The sequence below is a fragment of the Ostrea edulis genome, chromosome 6, assembly GCF_947568905.1.
Source record: "Ostrea edulis chromosome 6, xbOstEdul1.1, whole genome shotgun sequence".
NCBI lineage: Eukaryota > Metazoa > Mollusca > Bivalvia > Ostreida > Ostreidae > Ostrea > Ostrea edulis.
In genome coordinates, this window is record NC_079169.1 from 41,164,430 (window position 1) to 41,192,304 (window position 27,875).

The 27,875-nt window shown below is 35.6% G+C and overlaps 2 protein-coding genes and 1 long non-coding RNA gene across 4 annotated transcripts in view; 2 read left to right on the plus strand and 1 right to left on the minus strand.

Annotated features, from left to right (window-relative positions):
* Positions 1-13,243: 13,243 nt before the first annotated feature.
* On the plus strand, positions 13,244-18,566 carry LOC125683176 (uncharacterized). The gene is made up of 3 exons (XR_007372800.2): positions 13,244-13,834; positions 17,076-17,160; positions 17,422-18,566. It is a non-coding gene; the product is annotated as an uncharacterized LOC125683176 (long non-coding RNA).
* Positions 18,567-23,750: 5,184 nt separating this feature from the next.
* On the minus strand, positions 23,751-25,297 carry LOC125683166 (uncharacterized). Its single transcript, XM_048924020.2, has one exon. It carries the CDS (start codon positions 24,977-24,979, stop codon positions 24,053-24,055), a length of 927 nt encoding a protein of 308 aa, XP_048779977.1. The 5' UTR covers positions 24,980-25,297; the 3' UTR covers positions 23,751-24,052.
* A 130-nt stretch (positions 25,298-25,427) lies between these two features.
* LOC125683159 (cholecystokinin receptor type A-like) overlaps positions 25,428-27,875 on the plus strand; it is a 55,111-nt gene continuing 52,663 nt past the window's right edge. Inside the window, exon 1 of one of the 2 annotated variants that reach the window (XM_048924002.2) lies at positions 25,428-27,486. The gene's annotated coding sequence lies outside the window, so the exon portion shown is untranslated. The remainder of the gene's footprint in view (positions 27,487-27,875) is intronic. The other variant, XM_048924001.2, reaches the window with a different exon arrangement.

Consider the following 27,875-nt stretch of genomic DNA (forward strand, 5'->3'; position numbering starts at 1 on the left):
GAACAACTTTTGTTCTAGATGTCTTATTAAAAGTTTCTTGACAAAAATGTTATAGATTGCAACAATAACCCAACTGTTCAGGTGAGCCATGAGATCCGCAGGCCTATTTCTTCAGATCGTTAGTTAACGCTTGCGAAACTGAACAACTTTTGTTCTACATGTCTTATGAAAAGTTTTTCGAGAAAAAAGTTATTGATTGTGAAACTAATCAAACTCTCCAGGCAAGCCATGAAGCCCGTTCGGCTTTTTCATGATGTTGTTCGAAAAATCTTGCAAAACTGAACAACTTTTGTTCTAGATGTCTTATTAAATGTTTTTTGACAAAAATGTTATAGACTGCAACAATAACCCAACTGTTCAGGTGAGCCACGAGACCCGCAGGCCTATTTCTTCAGATCGTTAGTTAACACTTGCGAAACTGAACAACTTTTGTTCTACATGTCTTGTCAAAAGTTTCTCGCGAAAAAAGTTATTAATGTTATTAATTGTGATACAAATTTGACTGTTCAGGCGAGCCATGATGCCTGGGGGCCTATTTTTTGATATCCTTAGATAGATCTTGCAAAATTGAACAACTTTTATTCTACATGTTTTATCAAAAGTTTCGTGAGAAAAAAGTTAATCATTGTAACAGAAATTCAATGGTTCAGGCGAGCCATGAGGCCCATTGGCCCATTTCTTGATATGGCACGAAAGATCTCAATAAACTGTACAACTTTTGTTATATATGTCTAAACAAAATATTTACGAGTAAAAAGTTATGATTTAAAACGTGGAAAAAAATTGGCCACTTTTCTAAACTCCATTTTCGACCCCTACCGAGCTTCCATACTAGGCATTTCCGGAAATTTTGAAAACCCAGGTGCACAACTACAACATGTCATCTAACATCACTGAAAATTTCAGCACTCTAGCTTTTATCGTTTTTGAGTTTTTGTCTGGACAAAATGGTCATCTGAAAATCGTTAAAAGGGGGATAACTTCCAACCGGAAGTGATTTTTCAAAAATTGAAACGGCGGTACAAACTTCAAATGGCAACGCATCAATCCTGAAAATTTGAAGCAAATCGATCCAGCCATCTCCGAGAAATCTTCTGCACAAAAATCGGTAAGGAGAAAAAAAAAGAATAATAATAATAATAAGAAAAGTGAAAAATCAACAATAGAATAATAGAAGGGTCTTCCGCTGAAGACGGAAGACCCTAATAATAAGAAAAGTGAAAAATCAACAATAGAATAATAGAAGGGTCTTCCGCTGAAGACGGAAGACCCTAATAATAAGAAAAGTGAAAAATCAACAATAGAATAATAGAAGGGTCTTCCGCTGAAGACGGAAGACCCTAATAAGAAAAGTGAAAAATCAACAATAGAATAATAGAAGGTTCTTCCGCTGAAGACGGAAGACCCTAATAATAACTAGAAACTTGTTGCCATGGCAACAAGAAGGTCTTCCGTGCTCTCCGTGTCCAGTAGATCACCTTAAATTCTTCATTTGTTATAAAGTGGGGGAAAAATATTCGAGTAATCTGGGGGATTGAACCCGGGTCGCCCGCATGGAAATCCACCACGCTAACCATTAGGCTAGCGAGGACCTCGCTTTAAAATTAAAACTACGAATATCTAGAGTTTGGTTTGATCAATTTAAAAACAAATATCATATTCAGCATTCTATAAAGAGTCTCTATTTATCTTACCTTTATCAAAGAAAAACATTAAAAAACAAAAAAGTTGAAAAAATCCATTTTTTAAATTTGCTTCCGGTAGCGACCGGAAGTGATGACGACGTACGAAATAGTGCTCACGCAAATCTATAAGTCATGTTCTATCATCTCTAATAAGTCTCCAGTTCATATCTTTAGCCCTTCCTGTAGATTACCCGCGGACAAAGTTTCATTTGAAAATCAGGAAATTGTCCATAACTTGGAACCGAAATGGAATTTTCCAAATTTTTTTTGTGATTAACAACTTTCATAATATAATGCATTTTTCCTGAAAGTTTCATTGAAAACCACTGTATAGTTTTCGAGATAAATTTGGTCAAAAAAATAATAATAACGAGCTATAACTGTGTTGGGATGCCAACACAAATGTCTCCGAACACCTCCCCATGTCAGAAATGGTTTTTGATACCGGATATGCACTCAGGATCTCTAAAAAAAACCTCCAAAATAAATTTGGTTGAAATCCGACGGACTTGTAATTCGGCCGCCATTTTCTTCAATGGCGGCCATTTTGAAACATTTGAAAATATATTGGAAGGAAATACTGATGCTAGTAATGAATTGTGGACCCTCAATTTACCCCAGAACCCAAATGTTGTAAAGATTTCAACTTTTTGAAATATTTCGGTATATGGCGGCCATTTTGAAAATGGCGGCTCAAAAAAAAATTTTGATGGTGGAAATGGACTCGGGGTCACGAAGGTACCCTAGAAATTGAATTTGGTTGAAATCCGACAACCTTGAGTTTTTGACGTTTTTTGGCCGCCATCTTGAAACGGCGGCCCTTTTGAAAATTTGAAAAGTTGAATGCACCCCTCCTAGTGACCCCCTATCAGCTCACAAAGTTTGAAGTGGATCTGTCGAAGCACTTTCACAAAATCGGTCGGACAAATTTCTCACTAAAGAAGAGGAATAATAAGAATAAGAATAAGAAAATAATAACGAGCTATAACTGTGTTGGGATGCCAACACAAATGTCTCCGAACACCTCCCCATGTCAGAAATGCTTTTTGATGCCAGATATGCACTCAGGATCCTCAAAAAAAACCTAGAAACTAAGTTTGTTTGAAATCCGACGGACTTGATTTTTGGCCGCCATTTCCTTCAATGGCGGCCATTTTGAAACATTTGAAAATAGATTGGAAGGGAATACTGATGGTAGAAATGAACTGTGGACCCTCTAATTACCCCAGAAATCAAATGTGGTAGGGATTTTAACATTTTCAAATATTTTGGTATATGGCGGCCATTTTCAAAATGGCGGCTCAAAAAAAAAAATTGGATGGTGGGAATGAACTCGGGATCACCAAATTACCCTAGAAATCGAATTTGGTTGAAATCCGACAACCTTGAGTTTTTGACGTTTTTGGCCGCCATTTTGAAACGGCGGCCATTTTGAAAATTTCGAAAGTGGATTGCACCCCTCCTCATGACCCCCTATCAGCTCACAAAGTTTGAAGTGGATCTGTTGAAACACTTTCATAAAATCGAGCGGACAAATTTCTCTGGAAAGAAGAGGAATAAAAAGAAGAAGAAGAAGAAAATAAAAATAATAAGAAACGGAGCAAAAACAATATGTCTCCGACACTTTGTGTTCGGAGACATAATAAGAAACGGAGCAAAAACAATATGTCTCCGACACTTTGTGTTCGGAGACATAATAAGAAACGGAGCAAAAACAATATGTCTCCGACACTTTGTGTTCGGAGACATAATAAGAAACGGAGCAAACACAATATGTCTCCGACACTTTGTGTTCGGAGACATAATAAGAGACGGAGCAAAAACAATATGTCTCCGACACTTTGTGTTCGGAGACATAATAATAATAAACAGTAGAATCACTAGGTCTTCCGTTGGAAACGGAAGACCTTAATAATAAGAAACAGAGTAAAAACAATATGTTCCCAAACTTTGTTTGGGGAACATAATAAAACGACGATAGATTGCCACTTTTAGTGTACAGAAATACATAAGGAAGAATTATTGTCTTGAAAATTCATGTGATATTTATATACATTCATGTGCCTGTTTTGAGGTTAAAAGGTGTTTGAAATAATTAAATACTGGTGTTATTACTGAAATATACATGTATGATATGGAGCAATTTTTATTTAATTAAATTTTTTGTATCAAAATGATAGCTAATGCCCCTTTAAGAATAACTATCTTCAATGCACATCATAATGGCTTTGTTTAGCTTGAAAGAATATTGGCTATAAGGAATCTTGATCATAAATATTAAAAATATTTTTAATTTTACTCAAGGAGTTCCTTAAAAACAAGCATAAAATCATGATTATAGTACATTGACTCTTGTGTGTTTCAATCTGTTAGACTTTCCCATTTTATTGCATTTCTTGAAAGTTGTGTTAAAAGAATTGGTGGTATTGAAAAAGGCTATTGTAGTGAACAGCAAAGGTCAACTGCTATTCAAGAGTCTGTGTACCTAGTCACCAAGTGCAAGGATAGAGGTCGTGTGGTTTTGCATTTCACAGGGCCAGTTAAGGGGCTGAAAAAATACAGTGTTAATGACAATTATTTCCATGAATAATGAGAGATAAGAAATACTTTATTTGATGCACAAAGACACCAAATTAAAAGTGGAGCTTGTTCATCCTTAGTGACATCCCTGTCATTATCTTCCATGCAGTCTTTCATGTGTCTTATAAAGCTGTGCAAACACTAGTGCTTGCATAATGCACAGACACGTGAAGTGTGGGTAGTGTACGTGTACAGATGTTGTGTACATACCACCACCCCTCCACTGTCTACAAAACATATACCTGTAGAACCAGTAATATCACCAGAATATGTTAATTCCCCACCGATCACCTTCATAAGTCATTATGAAGTCAGTTCTACTTTCTGTGAGCTCTGGTGAGATATTGATACATACTGTACCACTGGATCTAAAAGAAAGCCGTTTTACCACCATATCCCATTCCAATTTGATATCCTTTACTCTCAGGCGCTTTTAATCAGAGACGGGACACTTTTAATTTTGATAATGTTGATTTTCCGTTATATTTACATGCATAGTAAATTATCATCCCTTGCAAATTATGATATACTGGCTGACAACCCCCCTCCCCTTACATTGCATGGTAGGACGAATCCGCCCCCTTCTTTACATGTATGGTGTTGAAGTTTGGAATAGAGAACATCTGTTATGGATTTTTGGTCCCTTTTTTATTTTCGTTTGATAGTCAATAATTTTAGACGATCGCGAGTTATCCTCTGCTACGTTACCCCCCCCCCCCTTCCTTTCAGAAAAAAACCCACGCTATCTGTCTGTCTGATGCTCTTAAGATTCTTATGTGCAACAAAAATGTAAGTTCAGTAAAATTTCTGGCAATTTTCTTGCATATTGTAATGAAAAAAATAATTTGATTTATAGTAAATATTAGCCCTATCTAGATTGAAAAAAAAAAAGATTATAAGACTCTCTTATGAGTAGCCATGAAATATAAGGTGATTCCACCCGAGGGTTGCAAAAAAGCTGTGAAACCCGAGGCTTTGCCGAGGGTTTTACCGCTTTTTTGCAACCCCGAGGGTGGAATCACCTTAATATTTCATGGCAACTCATAAGAGAGTATTTTTCTCTCATATTTCTAGAGTTTTCCGTTTTCCTTGTGCCTAGCGACGCCATTTTGAGAATTTTTCAATCAATTAATTTTTCGCTCTACATTAAAAATAACATCAGAATCGAATTCTACGACCTTCATTTTGGCAACTATGTTGCTGACAAAAAATCGGCCGACGAGTGTATAAGTGAATTGTATTAGAGTTATTCCTCTTTGAATAAATCAATAATCAGGGTGCGTGACGTAACTCGACAGTCATTAGCGCGAAACATTTTGACAGACCTAATCAGAATATGCATTCACAACTGCACGGTTTTTTTTCTTCTTTTTCTTAGAGGAGCATTGATATTGATATTAATTGAGCAGTTATTTAATGACGAGTGTGTGAAGAGGAATTCCAAGTGGTTTTTGTTGGTGAATATGGGCATGGCTAGACTTTCGTTTTTCACGCGTGCAAGGACTCGAGTTTCATGGACATTGAACGCACTTATTTCACCTGAGACACGGACAGTAGACGTTGACAGAGTGAATGTGGAGGTAGGCCTAGACGTAATAGACCGTGTGGGCTGGGTTTCTGTGAACGGGCATAATGCACCGGATGACATAGGTGTATGAGGAATTTGTGACTGTTGTTGAGTGTGCAGTAATTGTTCAAGGAATGTGTATTTTTGTGTCCGGTCACATACACCTGGAGATTATCAGGGACATTACAATCTGTCATTTTTTGTACAAGAGCTTTGCAGACGCTAGTGTTCGTCAATCGAGGCGAGGTAAGTTGCAAGCTAGTTGTGTATTGATTATGACGTCACGGGATATGTAAGATAAACGTCACGTGATATGAAAGATAGAAATATCTTACATACCTTTCTTTCATAGAATATTTGTATCTTACATACGTAGATATGAGAGAAACATGTCTCTGATATAAAGCCTACCAAAAATACCGTGTAATTTCATTCCAAATGTACCTAGCAAAATTTGTCATGTAATTGGATATGTAAGGTATTTTATATCTATTAGAAAATATTTTATTAAGATTAATTTTTTGAATTTGAATATGGCGTATTATACGCCAACAATTATTCCGGAAATATATTATCTATTGGTGACGTTTCACCCCAATCGTAACTACTCGGCTATTTCCGTAACTGCAAATGAACCTCGTATGTGGATCGACGCCATCAGAGTTGGTTGCTACGTATACATAAACGTAACTTTGACGTCACAGTCGTACTTTACACTATGAAACGTGAACTTTCAAATGCATCTAAGATATTATACACATCTAAGGTATTGTGCCACTATCAATTTCCACTTACATGTTATGTATTAGAGTGAATAAGACGTTAATGATACCAAAACTGAATCTGTGGTGAAAATATAAATAACATATTATTCAGGGATTCGGTTCTGGCCTTTTATTAACACTCATCCACGGGCGCGCTTCCGGCGAAGAAATGCATCGATTTGATGCAATTCTTGCGACGATCCACGTCCGAGTCTTCTTACCGGTTACGGAAAAGGACGAGCGCGTGATCCGATTGGTTTCACCCAAGTAAGTATAATCTCGCGATAATACCGCTTGTTTTCATCGAATCTCATAGTCTCGTGTAACCAGACGCTCTGCTTTTTTCGTAAATATCCGAAGAGCAGAGAGTCTAGTTAAGATACGCGATAACGTTTGTAACGTCAGAACGAGGCTTACCAAAATTTAGGTATTTAATTTGATTGGTTGATTCAACACACCTTCAAAATAACGACTACCGAAGAAATTTGTAATAGATTGAATTTGCCGTTTAAGCTTAAGGATTTACATCTAGTGTGTTTATAAAAACTTTTGTAAAGGAAAGGATTTATTTGCTGCTCTACCGACGGGAAATGGTAAAACCGTTTTATCAAAATTACTTTAGGAGGCAAAAGTGAAAGTACAATTTCCAGCTGACAAAGCACAGGCACTTGTTTCTGTAAATGACTTATGACCTCTGTATACTAAGAACAACACAAGGTACCTAGCTTCAAATGACACCCCTGAGAATGTCGGCGTTTTGAGTCTCCAGGGAATATGCTATGTAAATGTATTTACTACCGTTGTATTGTACAATCATTCAACTTAAAAACCATGTATGACATGACTGCATTCGTTGCCTCTTATCGCCGAAAACTGCAACAAAACATGGATTTTCCGTTTTATACCACGAAGTGCTATGTACTGATACCGCACAGAATGAAAATTGTATATTCGTTGTGTTGAAAAATAAAGTCTCATTGTTTTATTATCACAATAAATTGATACGATGTTTACTACCAAAAAATCTTGAAAATATTGCTTTGTTAACAAAATAAAAATTTTAAATTGAAGACGCTGTACGCTATTTTTAGTTACTCAAAAAACCCAAAGCTGTTCGTACGTTTCGGGATTTTACATGTCATCAGAAGATAGAAGCCAAGACTTCCCGAGTGGAGATTTAAAAATATTTTCGTGTCGGAATCATTTCTGATGAAGATAATAATGAAATTATGACTTACTATAAATACAACTTCGTTAACTAGTATGAGAAATATTTCTGCCAATTGCATGTTTCATGCAGATTTATGGAAAGTCAGAGAAAATACAGATAAAAGATTATTTGGAAGTATGCAAAATAGAGCAAGGAAAGTTTTTTAGTGATGTGTTATTGACTTTGTGATATGCATTGATGTGAAAAGTACCTGTACATTGAAGTTTTATGAAACCCACTATAAGTACCAAGAACGCTGCAGGCACATATCAATGTTTTTCGAAGGCGACTGGCCAACCTTTTTAATTGACAATGAACATTAACTGTTATTTTCATGCATGCAAATGAAGATATATTGCGAGAATGGCCCCTCCACTATTTTTGATAGTACTATGTAGTAGTGAATGAGAAGATATTAATGCATGTAAGCTTAAAAGTTATAAATTGAAGCCCTGGAGCAAAGAATGACCCCCCCCCCCCCCTCCCAGCCTGAGGGGAAAAAATTGAGACAGCAATGACGAACACTATAACCCCCCACCCCACCCCCCACCCATACATACTATTTGTATGTATTTTCATGCTGCCCCTTGAGGGCCCTTGATTGGAAATAAATATAGTTAGTTAGTTAGTTTACACTAATTAAGGTTCTGAAGATCTTTATCATGACTATTATAGAGGGCGAAGCCCTCTCACGGCCCGAAGGGCCGTGAGAGCGGAGCTCTCCCTATAGGTAACACGTATATACATGTTTAAAAGGAAAATATAGGGAAATAATGAAAAATTAAACCATACCTATGGAACTTGAAAAGTTTGGTACTAATGGCGTCGATTCGAATATTATCGCGTGGACATGTATTTCTCCATTTTGAATCTCGTCTACCCTAGTTCACGTCGTTCTGAGATGTTACATAAAATTCGTAAAAGCATGTAAATCTTATTTTCTTAATCATGTATAATCACTCCACGATTAACGCCATGTTTGTTGTTGTGGTTCAAACGCTATGTTTGTAAATTTCCTAAATAACGACGCTGAATATGACGTCACAATGTACTGTTTACATCAATTGCGTTATATTTCCCGCGTTCAATATGTAGGCGGATCAAATATCCAAAATTAGGATGCTTTGATACAGTTCCGTCCTCGTGCTAACTTCGGGTTGTCTTTGTTCTGTTTTGGATATAGATACCAATGCCAAAATTTGTTTGCTTCGCCCTCAAACACGGTCACGCCGTAAAACATATTATTTTTATCATTGTCTGTCAGGAAATTTAAACAAGCCACGTGCAACTTCCAACTTCTCCGGCGAACCCCCTCCCCCTCATCCCTAATATTACGGATCTGTTCCGATATCAGTGGGACATATGGAGAAATTCTTACCATTTGGCTAATTTGCATGCCGCCATCTTGGAATTCGAACTATCAGTCATTACGTAAAGCAAGTAATAGAGAAAAATATGTAAAATCACGATTGTAAACTAACCTCTGCATAAACACACGGTTAACGCGGTTCCAGCATCATACCCCATTCTTCATGTTCGTATCTTTTCAATGAAACAACTTTCAATGTAACTGATACAAAAGTCGGAGTTCCATTTATAGTTAAAGTTTTGAATCGAAGAGCCCCATTTAATCCATTATATATGCATTTCAAGAATCTTTGAAAATCACAAAAAGTCCACTTTTTCACTTCAAAAAGCAACGGATACAAAATAACGATCACTAATCCCAGCATCGGAAACAACAAATTGACATGTGTTTTTCCGGAATCTGTTCACAGATTTATTGAATTATTTTTCAAAAAAGTTCGTTTTTGAATCAAAACCACCGTTTTCGGCATTTGTAGCATTTCGGCAAAGAGACATCTACGGGGAAAATCAAGTTTAGAAAATGCAGTCATTCCCATGTATTCATAGGTCATAGGGGGAAAAAAATCTTACATCCGGGTCCTTTGTCAATGTGAAACAGCGAACGACGACGGCTGCTCACCAACATTTTACTGGTGAGACATACTTTGTTTAAACATGTAAGATGATAAAAATATAACATTCGTAAAAAATACACTTTAAAGTTACCACTAAGAGTTGCAGATTAGAATGTTTCATTCACATTTGTTTAATTTGAGCTGGTGAAGTATAGGTTGTTTATGTCTGCTCGCTACTTTCACTTGCAATGTTTTCTATCGAATTACAGTCATTAGCTCTCTAAAATTAACCAAGTGAAGTAGTACATTGCATAGAGAAGTGATAACAGTTCAATAATTTTATTGACAATGTGTCTTTTTTCTTTTAAAATGACAAAGTGGTTTGATTTATCGGCATACCCCCGCCCCCCCCCCCCCCCTTCTTCTCTCTCTCTTCTGTGGTATGCAGTACTGAGTAGTAATTAAGTTTGAACCTATGAATTAAGTCACCCCTCACACAATTACGGATTTTGAAGTTTGGATTGAATTAAGTTTTACGAATTGTTTGGTTGTTTTTTAAAGTGTCTATCAGCATCATTGTCGTGCCAATCATTTTCAATATTCGCACGACGGTCGCGCTTATATTAGAGCTCCTATCCGCACGATATTCTTTTCCCAATTATAAATTTCTTCTACTTGCCCATGAGACAGAGTGAGAGATATATTTCATTTGTATGATTTTAGATCTTATAAGCTTCTGACAATTTAAAAAAAAAAAACGAGATGTCTACACAATTATTTAATTTATCTCTAACTTTGACAAATGACCAGTTCAAAGTTCACTTTTAGGTATAACATATGTAGGCCTATATATATTATAGCTAGAAACTTTATTGCAAATAATAAGGATACTAATTATAAACCAGGCAATTTAGGTTCACCACCCAATACCCAACTGTTAATCTATCCATTTTCAGCAGTCTGATTTAAACAACCGACTTCTCTTTGCGAGTGTAAGGAAAAAGGGGTGTGTAAGACAAGTGTAAGGAAAAGGAGGGCTGGGGGGATTTGACGATTCTAAGAAAGGAGGGTTTGTATTAGACGAATGCAAAGAGATGGAGGTATATTTGACGAGTGTAAGGAGAGAAGGGGGTTGGAAAAGCCCTGAATTATTCCTGACTTTCACTAACTATATAGACTACAAGTGATTTTCAAAATTTGTCGTCGTGCTTATAATCTCGCCCCCCCCCCTTTTTTTTGTAAAATTTCCTTTTTAAAAATATCATCGGTATAGATCGTAGTAGTTGTCAATATTTATATTTTGTACCCCCCCCCCCTCCCCTTGATAAGGGACGCTATGATGTGCCTGGATAATACTGCCGTGATTTGTTGTAATGCATTATAATCTATTTTCTTTGTAAAATTACCATTAATAATGAATACCCCCCTGTCCCTAAAAACATCACAATACAATGGGTCCAGTAGCCGGTAGAGGGGTAGACTCTATTATCGAAATTTTACATTTTTGTGCAATTCAGAATTAAGATTTTTAGTGTAAAAATGATTGTTTATTATGAAATGGAATCTTCAAACATGGGTATGAAAAGCAACTTTAGTGCCAATAAATAGTTTCTCATAGAAATTCTAGAAAGGAACTTTCCATAAAAGATATTATAAAGTAAACCTTTGGTCCTCTTTATCTATTATGTAAACAAATTCTATCATAATATAAGAGATGAATCATTAAAAACTTTTGGGGGAAAAGCATACATCGTTGATTTGTCAAAAGGCTGCGTCCATGATTACGTCGTTTTTTCCCCTATGACCTTTGACACGCATATATAATTAGGTAATTAAATATGGCGGCACCGAGTGTGCAAAACATCTATTTTGGAGGAATTGTCACCGCAAAAAAAAATCAGAAAGGGCGGATTATAGTTATCAGGTGTCTGTGGAAAAAAAAATATGGGGGGATGGAGTCCCCTTTATTTTTTGTAGCATTCGCCCCCTAATGTTAGTAACCAAATTATATAAAATAAGATCAATTGTGGTTAATGGTCACCATTAAAATCATCCTTTTGCCTGTTATTTTTAATTCATCTCTGATGCTCTATCTTTCTATAAATAACTCTAAAGAATTCCAAACGTAATTTTAGAAGAGCGTGCTAGCCAGTCAAAATCACCCACGTATTCTGCGCGGTATCAGTACATAGCACTTCGTGGTATAAAACGGAAAATCCATGTTTTGTTGCAGTTTTCGGCGATAAGAGGCAATGAATGTAGTCATGTCATACATGGTTTTTAAGTTGAATGGTTGTACAATACAACGGTAGTAAATACATTTGCATCGCATATTCCCTGGAGACTCAAAAGACCGACATTCTCAGGGGGTGCCATTCTGTGTCATTTGAAGCTAAGTACCTTGTGTTGTTATTAGTATACAGAAGTCATAAGTCATTTACAGAAACAAGTGCCTGTGTGACAAAGAGCGTATTTTTTTTTATTGTACATGTAGCAATGATTTTCCCATTAGTATCACTATTGAAGGATCAACTAATTAGCATCAAATTTCGGAATTGACTGTTTATGTCAGAGAGAATCCAACGGAAACTAAATTAGCGCTCCCTAGCGGTAACAGTTATTATCGCGTGTCTTTACCAGACTCTCTGCTCGTCGGAGATTTACGGAGACAGCCGAGTGTCTGGTTGAATCATCGTAGCACATTAAAAAAAAAAAAAAATCGAGGCTAAATGTGTCGTCACAATGCACAGTTTACGTCGCCTTGCGTTTTATTTCCCGCGTTTAATGAATAGGCGGATCTTGTAGAACTGTTGTCCCCATATAAACCCCTTTAATACTTAGATGTTACTGGGTGTTTAGCGCAAGGAAAATTTCATTAAAAAAATATATATTTTAAATGAATCATAATCTACCGTACTTAACGGAATTATGATTACCACTTGGGTCACGCCAATGACCATTTCATGCTTCGCTCGGTCCAACGGTCACACCGTATACATATTACCGAGCGAAGCTCGAACGGGCCGAAGGCCCATCCGCGAAGCAAGGCTCTAAAGGTAACACGTATGTAAAAGAAAAATTGAGAAAATCAGCAAATGAATAGAGATAACAGTGGCGTAGCTTCCATTGAGGCAACCGAGGCAGCTGCCTCGGTAAAAAAAAAAACAAAAAAAAAAAAACACCTTTTACGTTGTTAAAATGTCGATAGCTTCTGGGGGGCACAGCCCCCCAGACCCCCTGCCTCGGTAACATTCGAACCCAAGCTACGCCTATGGATAATCTCTACATACGTTCACTGGAAATTTTGTGATCCATATGGGCGCTGCCATATTGTTTTGTTCGTTAAAAAATGTGCTTAGATTTTAAACACATAAAAGACGTGTTTAGCACTAAACGTCTTTAGATATGTGTTTAATTCGTAAACGCATATAACATAACATGTATAATATCTAACACTTTTACGTTGCGCGCCGTTTTCTCGCCGTAAAGATAAGAGACAAAGGAAATGATCAGATCAGACTGTGCTCATGGTGGACCAGTGTTGACGATCTAGGCAAGTGTTTTTATGTATACCTCTCACAGTTTTAAATGCTGTATTGATAATCAAATTCTACAGGAGATATATGTTTCCTCCAAATACTTGATGATTCTGTTTTAAATGTTTGACAATCTCCTTATATTAAAAGGCTCTTCTCATGCCGCAAATTGGTGGACAAAAACATATATTTTGATTTGAGTTATTTACAAAGAATGACCAATTTGCAATTTGGATGTTTATAAAAATCTTTGTATATAACATTAATATTCAGTATGTTAATATATTTAGTTTACGCTATACACTCAGGTTCAAAGTCGAGATCGGTATTACATTTTATCATTCGGGATCGAGATTAAAAATATCAAATATATCGTAAACATGGTTTGAATTTGATACAGAATTGAGATTGAGAACAGTGAACAGTTTCAAAGAATACAGAACAGTGAACACTTAATGACTTACTTTTTGCAGAAAAATGTCGCAGCCTTATAATGTAAGAGAATCATATTCTGGACATGATGTCCAAGATCGGTTAAAGAAGATTGGGATAATTTCCATAAGTGAAGAGGTAGGTACAACGGAATTTTAAAGGTACAGTACCATGTCAATAGAATGTATATTTTAAGTACATGTAGAATTAGTTTCTGTGGAAACGAGGGGCTTATTTATATTCGGTCTTTCTATCCCCCTCGTTTCTGTCCAAGTCCTCATAAAGTATGTGGGAAATCAGTCGCGCTTCGGTTTGAATTTATTTCAGCTTACATTTGATGTGAATCGTTTGAAAACTTACATAAATCAATTCATGAATGATTTTGCCGCAAGGGGATACAATTGAAACCATTCAATTCCACACGAAAGCAACGATAATCGTCGTCATTTCAAACACAACAGCCTTTCGCTGTCAAATTCGCCTCCATGATAAACAGTGACTTCAGCGCATGCGTCACCTCATTTTGTAAAACAGCTTGAGGCCCAAGAGAGGTGAAATGAGTTACTATTAGTAAATCACACACAAATCTAACCTTTTCAGTTTATTTCTCATCACACGCAATGCATTTCATATCTGTGAATGGACTTATTCTTCTGAATATGAAAATGAATACGCAAGATCGTAAATACCGAGTTAGTGGAACTCTCTTGTAAAGAAGTCCGGAAAAGCGTGTCGACCTTGGGCATTTTTTGTTTATTCAAAACATGGCATCGGAAGACGATTTAACCTCCACGTGCTTTCCACAATTAAAAGCATTTTTAGATGAAGGGTGTGTAAAAGCGTCTGGATACAGGAAAAATGAACTTCTGAATTTAGCTCGCGAAGCTATATATTTTGACGCAAGCTCTTCTCAGCTTTGGGAATTTCCTGGCTGACAGCAGTGGGAAAAAATCCACATTTCCATTAGAATATATCAGTTGTGGATATTTCTGCGTATTATATTTCTTTCTTGAATCATTAACTACAGTCTACTGCAATGCAATGACAGTGCGCCATTGTTAAAATTGGGTGAATCGATCACGACAAAAGTTGCAGAACTGGTATTATTTACCAACATGCCCAAATTCTCGCAAACTCTTGAGTCTCGCAAGACTTTGAAAGGGGAAAGTAAAATTTAAAACCAAGACAGAAAAAGTAGTCGCGATCTTGCGTATTACTGGAAACAAAATAAGTAAAAATTTATTGTGAATAAAAGATATTTTAAAAAGACCACTCAAAGGTGCAAAATGGGCAGTGTGTACTGCATTCCTGAAATGGGATTAGATATCATTAAAGGAACCGCATCTCATGTATCTATTTCCCCCCTTTTATATTCATTCATTTTTATTTTCATATTTTGTTATTATTATATATTTATTCATTATACCTTCCTTTTCGGGGGGGGGGGGTTATCTTCTTATAGGGAATTTCATACCATGAATTGAAAAACAACAAATCTATGACAGAACAACAAACCTGTGACAGAAGAACTTTATCTGTTTATACAGACTGTTAAACTGCAAATCAATGAAGGTTATTAATTTCAGTCTACTTAACATTTATTGGCGGATCTCGACGGGGGGGGGGGGGGGGGGGGGGGGGGGGGGGTACACGGGCTGCAATCCTCCTTTTGATTTTGGAGTGGGAGAGAGAGAGTTTATTTATGCAGGGAAATGACTTTTAATCGCCCACGTCTCTCCAACACGAGGCCAGCGCTTGGAAACAGAAGTGGTCAGTCGTAGATTTAGTTGATGCCAAGTGGAATGCTTGTCGGAATTCAATAACGATATTTTCCAACCTGCAGAAATTATAATTCTTCATCGGCTGCACCTTACCCGTTACCAACTGCAAAGCAGAAAGGTCCTTTTCATTTCAACACTTACTTGTAAAGATGTACTTTACGTTCCACAATGGGCAAGGAGAGACTTTCTGGAGTGTCATTAATGAACGATTACCCCCAATATCAAACTGGACATTAATTATTTAACAAAGAGGTTCATTCACATGCGTCCAAAAGAATCAATTGAACTCTTTTAGTGGAAATGTCAAATCATCAATGCTGGATCAAAACTTAATTTTAAATATTTATGTGGGAGGGGTTCGAAACTCCTGCAAGTTTATGCAATCCGACATCGATATTCATGTACACTGATTATTATTTTCAACATCATCAAATTTTGTTTTAAGGGGGGGAGGGGGGGATGAAGACTAAGTGAATTAAGTTTTTTGTCAGATATTGACCATTTATCAATGAGCATTGTAAATATAACGTTTGTCATATTTAATTCTTTTTTAAAGGATGTTTTAATCGGTAACTAACTTATAATATTGCAAGCATACGATAAAAAATAAGTACACTGTACAAAACACATATCATGGTATCAACAACAGTCAACAGATCCTCTGGTTCATCCTCTTTGAAAATCTATATCCGTGCCTGATATCATGGTCGAGATAAATCAAACAATATTTAATCCCATACATTTCAACACTTCTGTTTATCTTTTTTCTTTCTTTTTATCATTATTCATTTCTTTCTTTCTTTCTTTTTTTTTGTTTTGCTACAACAATGACATTTTTTAAAACAAACAGCACAGCAAAAACAATATGCGCATTTATTTCAGACAATATCGAACTTGCGATTACAATTAAATATATTACGTACATTTTCTTCTATTTTTCATTTCAACAAACACTTAGAATAATTTATGTAACAACTTCCTTTTTATCTATATTGTTTTCTGTATTTTCAAATTCAGAAAAATATGTCCATTCACAAAAATACTATACGTGTAATGAAAAAATAAACTGAAAAAGTTAGATTTGTGTGCAATTTACTAAAGTAAGAAATTTCATCCCTAATGGGCCTCTAGCTGTTTTACAAAATGAGGTGACGCATGCGCTGAAGTCATTGTTTATCATGGAGGCGAATTTGACAGCGAAAGGCTGTTGTGTTTGAAATGATGACGATTATCGTTGCTTTCGTGTGGAATTGAATGGTTTCAATTGTATCCCCTTGCGGCAAAATCATTCATGAATTGATTTATGTAAGTTTTCAAACGATTCACATCAAATGTAAGCTGAAATAAATTCAAACCAAAGCGCGACTGATTTCCCACATACTTTATGAGGACTTGGACAGAAACGAGGGGGATAGAAAGACCGAATTAAATAACCCCCTCGTTTCCACAGAAACTAATGTAGAATGATATTGAATGATTGACCTAAATGTAACGAGCTATAGATATATATTACTAATTCCTATTTTGAGGTGAAAAGATGCTACTATAGAAATATTTTTCAATGAGGGTAACAAATGCACCACTTTCTTTTCGCATAGGATGTCAGTGGTTGGATTTTCAGAGGAGTGGATTTAACTCAAATTCAACTTGAAGGGAAAACAGAACCGCCAGCTCATTGTTAAGGTGAATATATATATATATATAATTTTTTTAATTACGTACACTAAGTTGAAGAATGATGTACACATATTTAGCTTAAAAGTGTTGCAAAAAAGAACAAGAGGCCCAAGGGCCACATTATTGCTTACATATTGATATGAGTAATCATGCCCTGATGTTGAATTTTTTTTTAAATATTCCAATTTAAAATTTTGAGTTTATGACATTTCAAAGATTGATATAGCAATATCATATATTTTAAGCTATATTTCAATTAATTTGCAGCTGAGTGAATTCAAGGGAGTAACTTCAAAGAGTGACAAACCACCAAGAATAGCTTTTCACTGGGGACCAAGGAATATGCAATGCATATATCTACTTCTTGCAGGAGACATAAAAATGGAAGTCCCCAACAGATTTTATTAAGAGGCATTGTCATTGCTCATTTTTTGTTACTGTGTTTGAGACTTGCCTGCCCAAAACAATTTCAACTTCTTGGATTCCTCCAACTATAATATTGAAGACAAGAAAAATAAGTTTGTCATGAGTCAAAATTATTTTGAAATTTGTGAACATCTTTGAGGATTGTTTTCCGGGAATTAAGTTAAGGACATGCATGACATTTCCTTTAGAATAATTTTTTTTATCTCAATGCAAGTGAATTACATGTGATGTTTGTTTATACAAGTTTCATTAAATCTGGTTTTTGCTCAGTTTCAAGGAAATCTTTAAATGTATATAAGGAAATTTGATTGATAGAATAATATACTAGTATAAATTTCATAAGTTTATATTTTATCAGATGCCATTATTTTAATTCAGCAGAGAATATACAAGTATTTTGAATGTCTTGAACCTTTTTATAGTACATTTAAGTCCATAGTACTGCACAAAGATGAAAACAAGTACAAATTAACATACCTAACACAATACCTTTTGTGAAGTCGAGCACATGTTTTGGGATGTGAAGCTGGACACATGAAACTTATGGTATTGCACATACATTACTATTCAATGCTCTTTTTTTGCATTAAGTCCAGCACATATGTTTATGATTTTTTACACACATGAACACATTACATTTAGATGTACTTTTATTTCTGTGAGACGTTGAGCACATTTGTTCATGATTTTTGACATATGGAACACACCCCTTTTTGATGTAGAGTATATTCTGTTTGAAGTCATGGCTTTTCATATAAATGCACACCGATTTGCTCTTTGTATTACCTTAATTTCTGTGTGAAGTTGTCAGAGCACACATGTTCATGCTTTTTCACATACATCGACACAATATACCTTAATTTCTATGTGATATAAGTTGAACACACATGTTCATGTACTATGGCTTTTATAGTAAATATCGCTGATATGCTTTAAAATGTTTGATATATGATTATGTGTATTGATCAATAAAATTTATAAGCTTCTGTTTGCATCAAAATTTACAAGAGTATTTTTTTCTGGAGGTAAAAAGGAGGTAGTAGTGAAGTGTTTAGCTGTTAAACGGTTATGTGTTTAGAATCTAAACACTTCCATTTATGTGTTTAGACATATTTAATTTCTAAGCACACAAGTGTTTAATTTCTAAACACTTTCTCATACGTGTTTAGAAATTTAACATTTTTAGGATCTAAACATGTAATAAAAAAGTGTGACAACAAAGTGTTTAGAAAAGTGTTTGAACTCTAAACACATTTTTATGCCCCCCCTTTGAAAAAAAAGGGGCATATTGTTTTGCAACTGTCGGTCGGTCTGTAGACCATGTGTTGTCCGCTCAATATCTTTCGACCCCTTTGCTTGATAACAACCAAACTTGGTACAGGGGTTGCTCCTGGAGAGTAGATTATCCTTATTGATTTTCAGGTCACATGGTCAAAGGTCAAGGTCAAACTGCTGGTCTTTATGCCATGTGTTGTCCACTCAATAACTTTTGACCCCTATGGATGATAACTACCAAACTTGGTACAAGGGTTGCCCTTGGAGAGTAGATTATCCTTATTGACCTTCAGGTCACATGGTCAAAGGTCAAGGTCAAACCTCTGGTCTTAAGCCCATGTGTTGTCCGCTCAATATCTTCTGACCCCTTTGCTTGATAATAGCCAAAATTGATACAGAGGCTTTCCTTAGAGAGTAGATGATCCCTATGGATTTTCAGGTCAAAGGTCAAGGTGAAACTGCTGGTCTTAACCCCATGTGGTAGACCATGAGTTGTCCGCTCAATATCTTGAGAACCTTTCACTTGATTGTAATGATATTTCATATGTGGGTTGGTTATAAAAAGAAGAGGACCCCTATTGTTTTTCAGGTCAAAAAGTCAAGGGTCAATTTACTCTGGACATAGGAATATACTGTCCGCTCAATATCTTGAGAACCCTTTGCTTGACAGACATCAGACTTGGTACACTGGTACATCATCAGGAGAAGATGACACCTATTGATTTTGAGGTCACATGGTCAAGGGTCAAACTGGACATAGGAATATATTGACCACTGAATGTCTCAAGAATCCTTTGCTTGACAGACATCAAACTTGGTACACTGGTATATCTTTAGAAGAAGATGACCCATATTGATTTTGAGGTCACATTGTCAAAGTTCAAGGGGCAAACTGGACATAGGAATATACTGTCTGTTCAATATCTTGAGAACCCTTTGCTTGACAGACATCAAACTTGGTACACTGGTACATCATCAGGAGAAAATGACTACTTATGAATTTGAGGTCACATGGTCAAAGGTCAAGGGTCAAACTGGACATAGGAATATACTGTCCCTTCAATATCTTGAGAACCCTTTGCTTGACAGACAGCAAACTTGGTACACTGGTACATCTTCAGGAGTTGATGACCCCTATTGATTTTTAGGTCACATGGTCAATCCACTCTTGACATAGGAAGATATTGTCTGCTCAATATTTTGAATTGATGATACTACTCTCAATTAAATGATGTGTGTGTGTATAACCCTTTTCAATTTTGCACCATGGGGGGGGGGGGGGGGGGGCATATGTGTTTTACAAACATCTCTTGTTTACAGTGTAGCTGCTTCTACGGTTATTCGTGTTTTAATTTGGCATGCCAAAAATACAAGACTGATGTGCAATTTGTAATTCAAACACTTAGTTTGTTAAAAATGAATGGGATAATTATTACTGTTACAGTTTTTAGCCAATCATCAAATAAGAAAAGAGTAATACGACTAAATAGATGAACGAGTTCACGAGTTTCTTAAATAAAAATATGCGATATATTTACGTGTACGTTTTTACTACTTTGAATTTGTTGGTTAGTTCTGTTTATTTTAACTGTCTTTTAAAAAATGCAAACGGGATGTATTGTTGTTTATAATTGTTTGATTAGAAAGAGAAAAAAAGTCGAGGCTAAATGTGACGTCACAATGCATGGTTTACGTCTGCTGCCGTTATATTCCCGCGTTAAATGAATTGGTGGATCCTTTGTCTATCCTCATATGTCCCCCTTTCATATTTAGATGTTACTGGGTCTTTAGCGCAAGGAGAATTTCATAAATAAAAATTATGATTTATCGTACTTAACAAAATTAATATGTTGTACGGCGTGACCGTGTTTGAGGGCGAAACAAAGAAGTTTGGGCATTAGTATCTATATCCAAAACAGGACAAAAACAACCCGAAGTTAGCACGCGGACGGAGCTGTATCAAAGCATCCTAATTTTGGACATTTGATCCGCATATATATTGAACGCGGGAAATATAACGCAATTGATGTAAACAGTACATTGTGACGTCAAATTCAGCGTCGTTATTTAGCAAATTTACAAACATAGCGTTTGAACCACAACAAAAACATGGCGTTAATCGTGGAGTGATTATATATGATTAAGAAAATAAGATTTACATGCTTTTACGGATTTTATGTAACATCTCAGAACGACGTGAACTAGGGTAGACGAGATTCAAAATGGAGGAATACATGTCCACGCGCTAATATTCGAATCGACGCCATTGGTACCAAACTTTTCAAGTTCCATAGGTATGGTTTAATTTTTCATTATTTTCCTATATTTTCCTTTTAAACATGTATATACGTGTTACCTATAGGGAGAGCTCCGCTCTCACGGCCCTTCGGGCCGTGAGAGGGCTTCGCCCTCTATGATTATCACTTTGGACACGCCAATGACCATATGATGCTTCGCTCGGTCCAACAGTCACACCGTATACATATTATTTTTGCAGTATCGCCTATATATATATACATATATGTGTGTGTGTGTGTATATATACATGTATATATATATACACACAGAGAAAGAACATTTAAAATACAAATTGATAAAGATTTCACTCGTTTGGACGATTGTTTTATGAAGAAAAATATGGGCGGATATATAGTGACCATACGTTACAAATGTAGGCGGACATATTGTGCAGACGGACATATAGTGACAGTTTGGACAAAAATTGGGCGGACATTTAGTGCAGGCGGACATATAAGGACAGTTTGGTCCACAATTGGACGGACATTTATTGCAGGCGGACATATTGTGCAGACGGACATATACGTACTCAACAATGTCCTTAAGATCAGAATCAACACTTTCATCTTTCTTTTCATAAAGATTTTTATAATAAATTTCAATTTCAGTCAAAATTGCCTCTTGATTTGTAATTTCATGCAAACTCTCTTCTTCCTTTTTCAATTTTGGTATTATTTTGTTTGTATAGTGTCTATTTCCCCAAGTTAAAAAAAAATACTTAGTAGGCTTTTCTCCTTCATCTCTCCACTTAGTCTGGATCTAATTATATTACCCATTAATCTGTAGTTTATCATTTATTTGTTGTAAATTTTCTTCATATTTTTCTTCTAATTTTTTAATATCTGATATAAGATTTTTTTCCTTTTCATAATTTTTTTTTTTTTTGGACAAAGCTTGAGTAAGATATGGTTTTCCCTCTGTTTCCATCAAAAGAGTTTTTAAAAAAGCTGGTCATTGATAGTAAATTGTATTTCCGAATTTGGTATGTTGGCGATATGATTTCTACTGTACACAGGTAGTGCATACTTTTCTTTAACCTGTTCGATTGTCTCATTGATAGTTTTTATAAATTTCCAAATCATGCAACAAAGAATTATTGAATTTCCACCATCCCTTTCCATGTGTAAAGTTATCAAGTTTGAGAGTTAAGAAAACAGGAGAATGATCTGACTTATAACTTGATATAATATAACTTTCTTGTACCATCTGTAGCACTGAGTTTGATATGACAAAGAAATCAAGTCGTGCTTGTTTAAAAGGACGGGGCTTGCGCCATGTATAACTTATTTTTTCAGGATGAAGTTTTCTAAAAATATCAGATAAATTGTGGGATAAACTCATTTCTAACACTTCATCTCTTGCTTTGGAATTATTGATAAGAAGGTAATTATGATAGTCTTTATCTATATCTAAAACTAGATTAAAATCACCAACTAGAATAATGTTATCATTTTCAAAGTCACTGATTACTTCAGAGAAGTAAAAGACAATTTAATCCTAGAGGGGGAGATAATTTATCAAGAAACAACAAACACTATTAAAAAAATGAAAATTAATACAAGTCCAGGAAGTGATGGCTTCGCTACTGAGTTTTTCAATTTTTTTTGGAAAGACCTGGGGATTTTCGTTACTAGGGCATTAAATTCTGGTTATAAAAGGGAAGAACTGTCAATTACACAAAAGCAAGGGATAATTACCTGTTTACCATTACCGGACAAACCAAAACAATTTTTTAAAAACTGGCGCCCTATTACCTTACTCAATACAGTTTATAAGATAGGGTCTGGGTGTATTGCAGGTAGAATCAAATCTGCTCTCCCAAAATTAATCAGTGGATGCCAAACTGGATTTATATATCAGGAAGAAATATTTCAAAAAGCACAAGATTAATTTATGACATAAGGAATTATACCCAGGTTAGAAATATTTCTGGCATGATTCTCCTCATAGATTTTGAAAAAGCATTCGATACAGTCTCCTGGTATTATTTTTAAATAAGAGTGTTGAAATTTTTCAATTTTGGTGAATCTCTTATTAAGTGGATCACAGTATTTTACAATAATATATCAACAACAATAAACCAAGGTGGAAATTTATCAAGGTGATTTCAAAATAGGCGTGGTTGTAGACAGGGGGATCCAATCTCACCTTACTTGTTTTAATTATGTGTAGAAATATTTGCAATTAAACTAAAAGGTAATAAAAAGGTAAAATGCATTAAGATAGGTAATATAGTTCACTTAATTTCACAATTTGCAGATGACACTTCTATATTCTTAGATGGTAGTAAGGAATCTTTAGAGGCTACATTAGATGACCTTAAAGATTTTAAAGAGATGTCTGTTCTAACTGTTAATTATAGTAAAAGTGAAGAAGTATGGATTGGTAGTAAAAGGTATTCAGTAAAATGATTAGTGGGAGATAAAGAATGGATATGGGGCAATAATAAATTCCAAGTTCTTGGAATAGAATTTGATGTTGATTTAGGTGAAACAGTAAAAATAAATTTTGATAAAAAAGATATTGCTGTTTGAAACATTGGGAAAGAGTTTACGTACGGCATATGCATTCTGTTCTGGTCTTCAAATGAAACAAAAATAGTTTAATGATTTTATTACTTGTGAAAGCAACTGCCACACTGTGATACATATAAGGTGTCTTGAAATGAACAGAAGAAAATTATGTCAATGGTATATTACGTAGTTTATATAATATGATACAAAATAACATGATATTTTGGAATTAGTGATATTATATTATTGAAGCACTGATGTCCAATACAAAAACGGCAAGTTATCTGATTGCAGTACATAACTTAGTGGGGGTGGGGGTGTGTGAACACATGACTGTAATAAAGTAATTTCCTCTTAATACACTTCAGCAGCAATTATTATTATATTTAAGCTTCAAAATCTTTTCCAAATTCATCTGCGAGTTCATCTGGAGGCCTTAATTCCACCTGGAAATTGTGTGATTTCCCTTGTGAAGCTAGCTTCTGTCTGTATACGTTAAAAGAAACTCCCAAAGCTAGGGCCATTCTTCGACAATTCGCCGTTGAATCACACAGGTAGGCATGACACTCTGTTTCTTTGGATCTTGAGGACAACCGATTCACCACAATAAATGTAAACACTTTCCAATATTTGATGTCTTGCACTCCATAAGAAATGAAATCGATTGGTATTAGTCCGTAGTTAAGTTTGTCTTTGACACTATTGGATTTGTGTTCCCTGACATCGATTCCACGACCAGAAATCACAACATACGATAGAGGTAACTCTACTTTTTCGTTTGCCAACAGACCGTCTTTTACTACCTTCACAAGCTCATCCACCGGTTTTCGAACATGATGAAGCCCAAATACGCCTTTCACTTCTTTTTTCCCAAGATATTTTGCCACAAATATCTGAGGCAGTTTGTCAACTCTGATAGTGAGGAATTTGGAGGTAGGGGCTGCCGCTGGTGTACTTTTTGTTTTGTCAAATTTTGTAAGTTTCCGAAGCTTGGATAACACTGACCCTCCTTTCTTTTTGTCCTCGGACGACTCACGTTTTGAGGCACTTGCTGACTTCTTTCCGTCCTGACCGCTGCCTATACTGTGATTATCCTCGTCAATCTCCGAAACAGAAGAATGTTCCTCTATTGACTGGGTTTCTGAATTATCCTCTTCTTCAATCTTTGTCACTTCTGATATGTTTAGATCCGCGTCAATCTTCATGTCGTCCAATCGATGTAGGACATCAGTAAAATCCACCTTTAGTCTCTCATCAATTATACTCTCCTCATTTTTATTTCGATCTTCCATGCCACTTTCAAGATCCGACATTTTGATTCCAGTAATTGGTATGCGTCAAATTGTTATGCCTACACACTTCCGACACAGCTGGTAAGGAGTGGCACTGTGTGTTCAGGTGAAACATTTAAAATGAACGTATTGGACCTGAACGCTTTAGACGGGCCCACCAGATATGACTGTTATCACAAACGCATTCCTTATGCATAGTAAAATACAAAGATATTTATCCTAAAGTCAACAATCTGTACACAGCATACGCTTAGGCGAGGAATTACGATCTTTAAACTTGAATAAATCTTTAAAGCTTAAATAAATCTTTACCTGTGTCAATGAATGGCAAACAAAATATATATTGATTGACTACGCGTACGACACAATATACGGTATGTTGTATGAATAGGTTCGGAAATCAATTCTTGGTCTTACGATGCATTGCCATACTTTACATAATCATGTATTGAATGCAACAGGAATTTACTTTTCTCGTTAAAGAACTAAATGACTATAAACCTAGACCAAAATATATGCGTTAATTTCCCCTTTTCGACCAACAAGTTTTAACATTTGTACAGTAATGAGTATTGGTGTATATGTACTAAGAATTTATGTTTGAAAGCAATCAAGGAACACATTATATTTTCCAAGTGTTTCATAGGGAATCACAGGAGCGGATCCAGATTTTTTTTTTTCAAAGGGGGTTTCTAATTAAGAAGATATTTGATTTTTTTGTTCTCGGGAGAAATAGCAGTATTTTTTTTTTTTACTGATGATATTTCAATTTGAACCCTTTATATTTGAATTAATGTCGTACTTAAGTTCATGTATGCACAAGGGATCCAATCTAATTTCCTTTGCAATCATGTATTTTCCTTTGCAACAAATAAAATGGCGGAGATGAAGCGGAAACAGAAAATGTGTCAGTGATAATTGTGTAATTTTCGAAACAATAGTGATTAAGATTGATTCATGAATGTTCCGTTTCGGCGCGCCTATTCCTTCTTTCAAATGGGGAAATTTTGCTGAAGTGATTGACCTGAAGATAAAAGAACCATGGAAGTAAAATCAGAGGCATGTCGATGTTGTTAGCCACATGCATTTAGCTAAGATTGATTATTAGATATAATTATTGCATTTTTTAAAGGTTTATACAATGCATGATTTTATTAGTTACACAGTTAGTTAGTGACCTGATACGGAAAAATACATGGTGTGAAAAGAAAACCCGTATCGGGCGAGGCGAAGCCGAGCCCGATACGGGTTTTCTTTTCACACCATGTATTTTTCCGTATCAGGTCACTAACTGACTGTGTAACGAATTTATCACGTCGAAGACCTCTAACTGTATATGTGGGGGTCTATATCATACAACTTAGTCAAATGTCTTTCCTTTTGAAACGGCTGCAAGTCGAACCCGACGATAAATAAAATTACTCGCCCAATACGGATTTTACTCGCATGATACGGTTTTTTTCACGGCGTCATGTGACCAAGATCTGACCAATCAGATTTCAACAATTTTGTCTGAGGCGTGATAATATACAATATTTGTCATATATCACAAATTTACTTTGCAACTTCGATCCTTGGACATGTTTTTGCAACATTGTTAAAGAATTGATACTTATACTTAAAGGTTATCTTTCAATAAAGTGTTAAAGTGAAGCAAGTATTCGCAATCAGTATACATTTTTCATAATTGAAATCGCTAAATACGTTCAGTATACTAATATTAAAAGTGGTATACTATGCTCTCTCTCTCTCTCTCTCTCTTATACAGTTTTTAAAAGTTGAATAAATGAAAGTTTACAATATTTGTCATGCTTAGATCCAAGACTTTTGAAGTTTTTGACAAAGGAACATTTTAAGTTTTCTGTTTTCCTTGTCGTGAATGTTGGACCTCAGGTACTTTCTGTACCCCCCCCCCCCCTTCTTGTATTTTTGAAAGTTCAAATCCTTGGGTATTTTGGAGGTATTTCTGATAAAATATGTAACTTGAGAATTTTTATATTTCAATAAAATACACAACTTTCGCACACAAACCGTTTTTAGAAATATCATATTACCGACCATAACATCGTTGCAAACAAAAGTTTGTAAAGGGTCCTTCTTGTTGTTTTAATAATGCAGTCAGCTTTTTATATTGTGTAAGTATTTGTAGTTTACTTTTTGGTGCTAAATAATTTTTTGTGTTTTGCCTTTTTTATGTAACTTTGTCGTCCTGAAAGCATGACATTTTTCCCAAATGTATGACTAATCGCCGTTTCTTGCGATGCGTGACAGTCTTAACCAAATGTTACGAGTGCTGATCGTAAGAGGTCTCGGACATCCTGAAGGGGATCCGGAACAACAAGACTGAACGGGGAGGTAGACACTAGGCTTATAGTAGGCATTCCGAACAAATGACTTGTACAAGTGGATCTTCTAGTTGGTACAGTGATTGGTGTTGTAGATCATGTTGCGTACAGCAAGGAAAATATTTTAAGAACGTCATATTTCATGAAGTGAAATAGATCTATTGGTGTAAGACTTTGACGTCGGTAAGTCTATTTTACATAAATATTTCGCGATAAAACTAACGACACGCCGTAATTCAACTATCATTTTAAATTGTTATTATCGAATACAACAGGTTACATTTGATGCAAAATGTAATATACAAAATGCAATATTCAGTGTGTGATTTACGTCAACATCTACTGTATGTCAAACTCCTTTACCTCTTCGTAACAATGGTGGTGGTGGACTGCGTGTGTAACGCCAAAAATAGGGGGCGGTGATCTCAAAATATGCAGCGGTTTCAATACTGTGTTTTCTTGGTATCGAGATCAGATAGGTACATGTATGTAATGTAGTTATGATGCCGGATATCCCGCTCCCTATGTCATCGTTAATATTTATAGCAAAACAACTTGTCAACCACAGTTGC

Excerpts from the sequence above, each read along its gene's own strand:
- LOC125683166 (XM_048924020.2), bottom strand. The coding sequence starts at position 24,979 with ATGTCGGATCTTGAAAGTGGCATGGAAGATCGAAATAAAAATGAGGAG.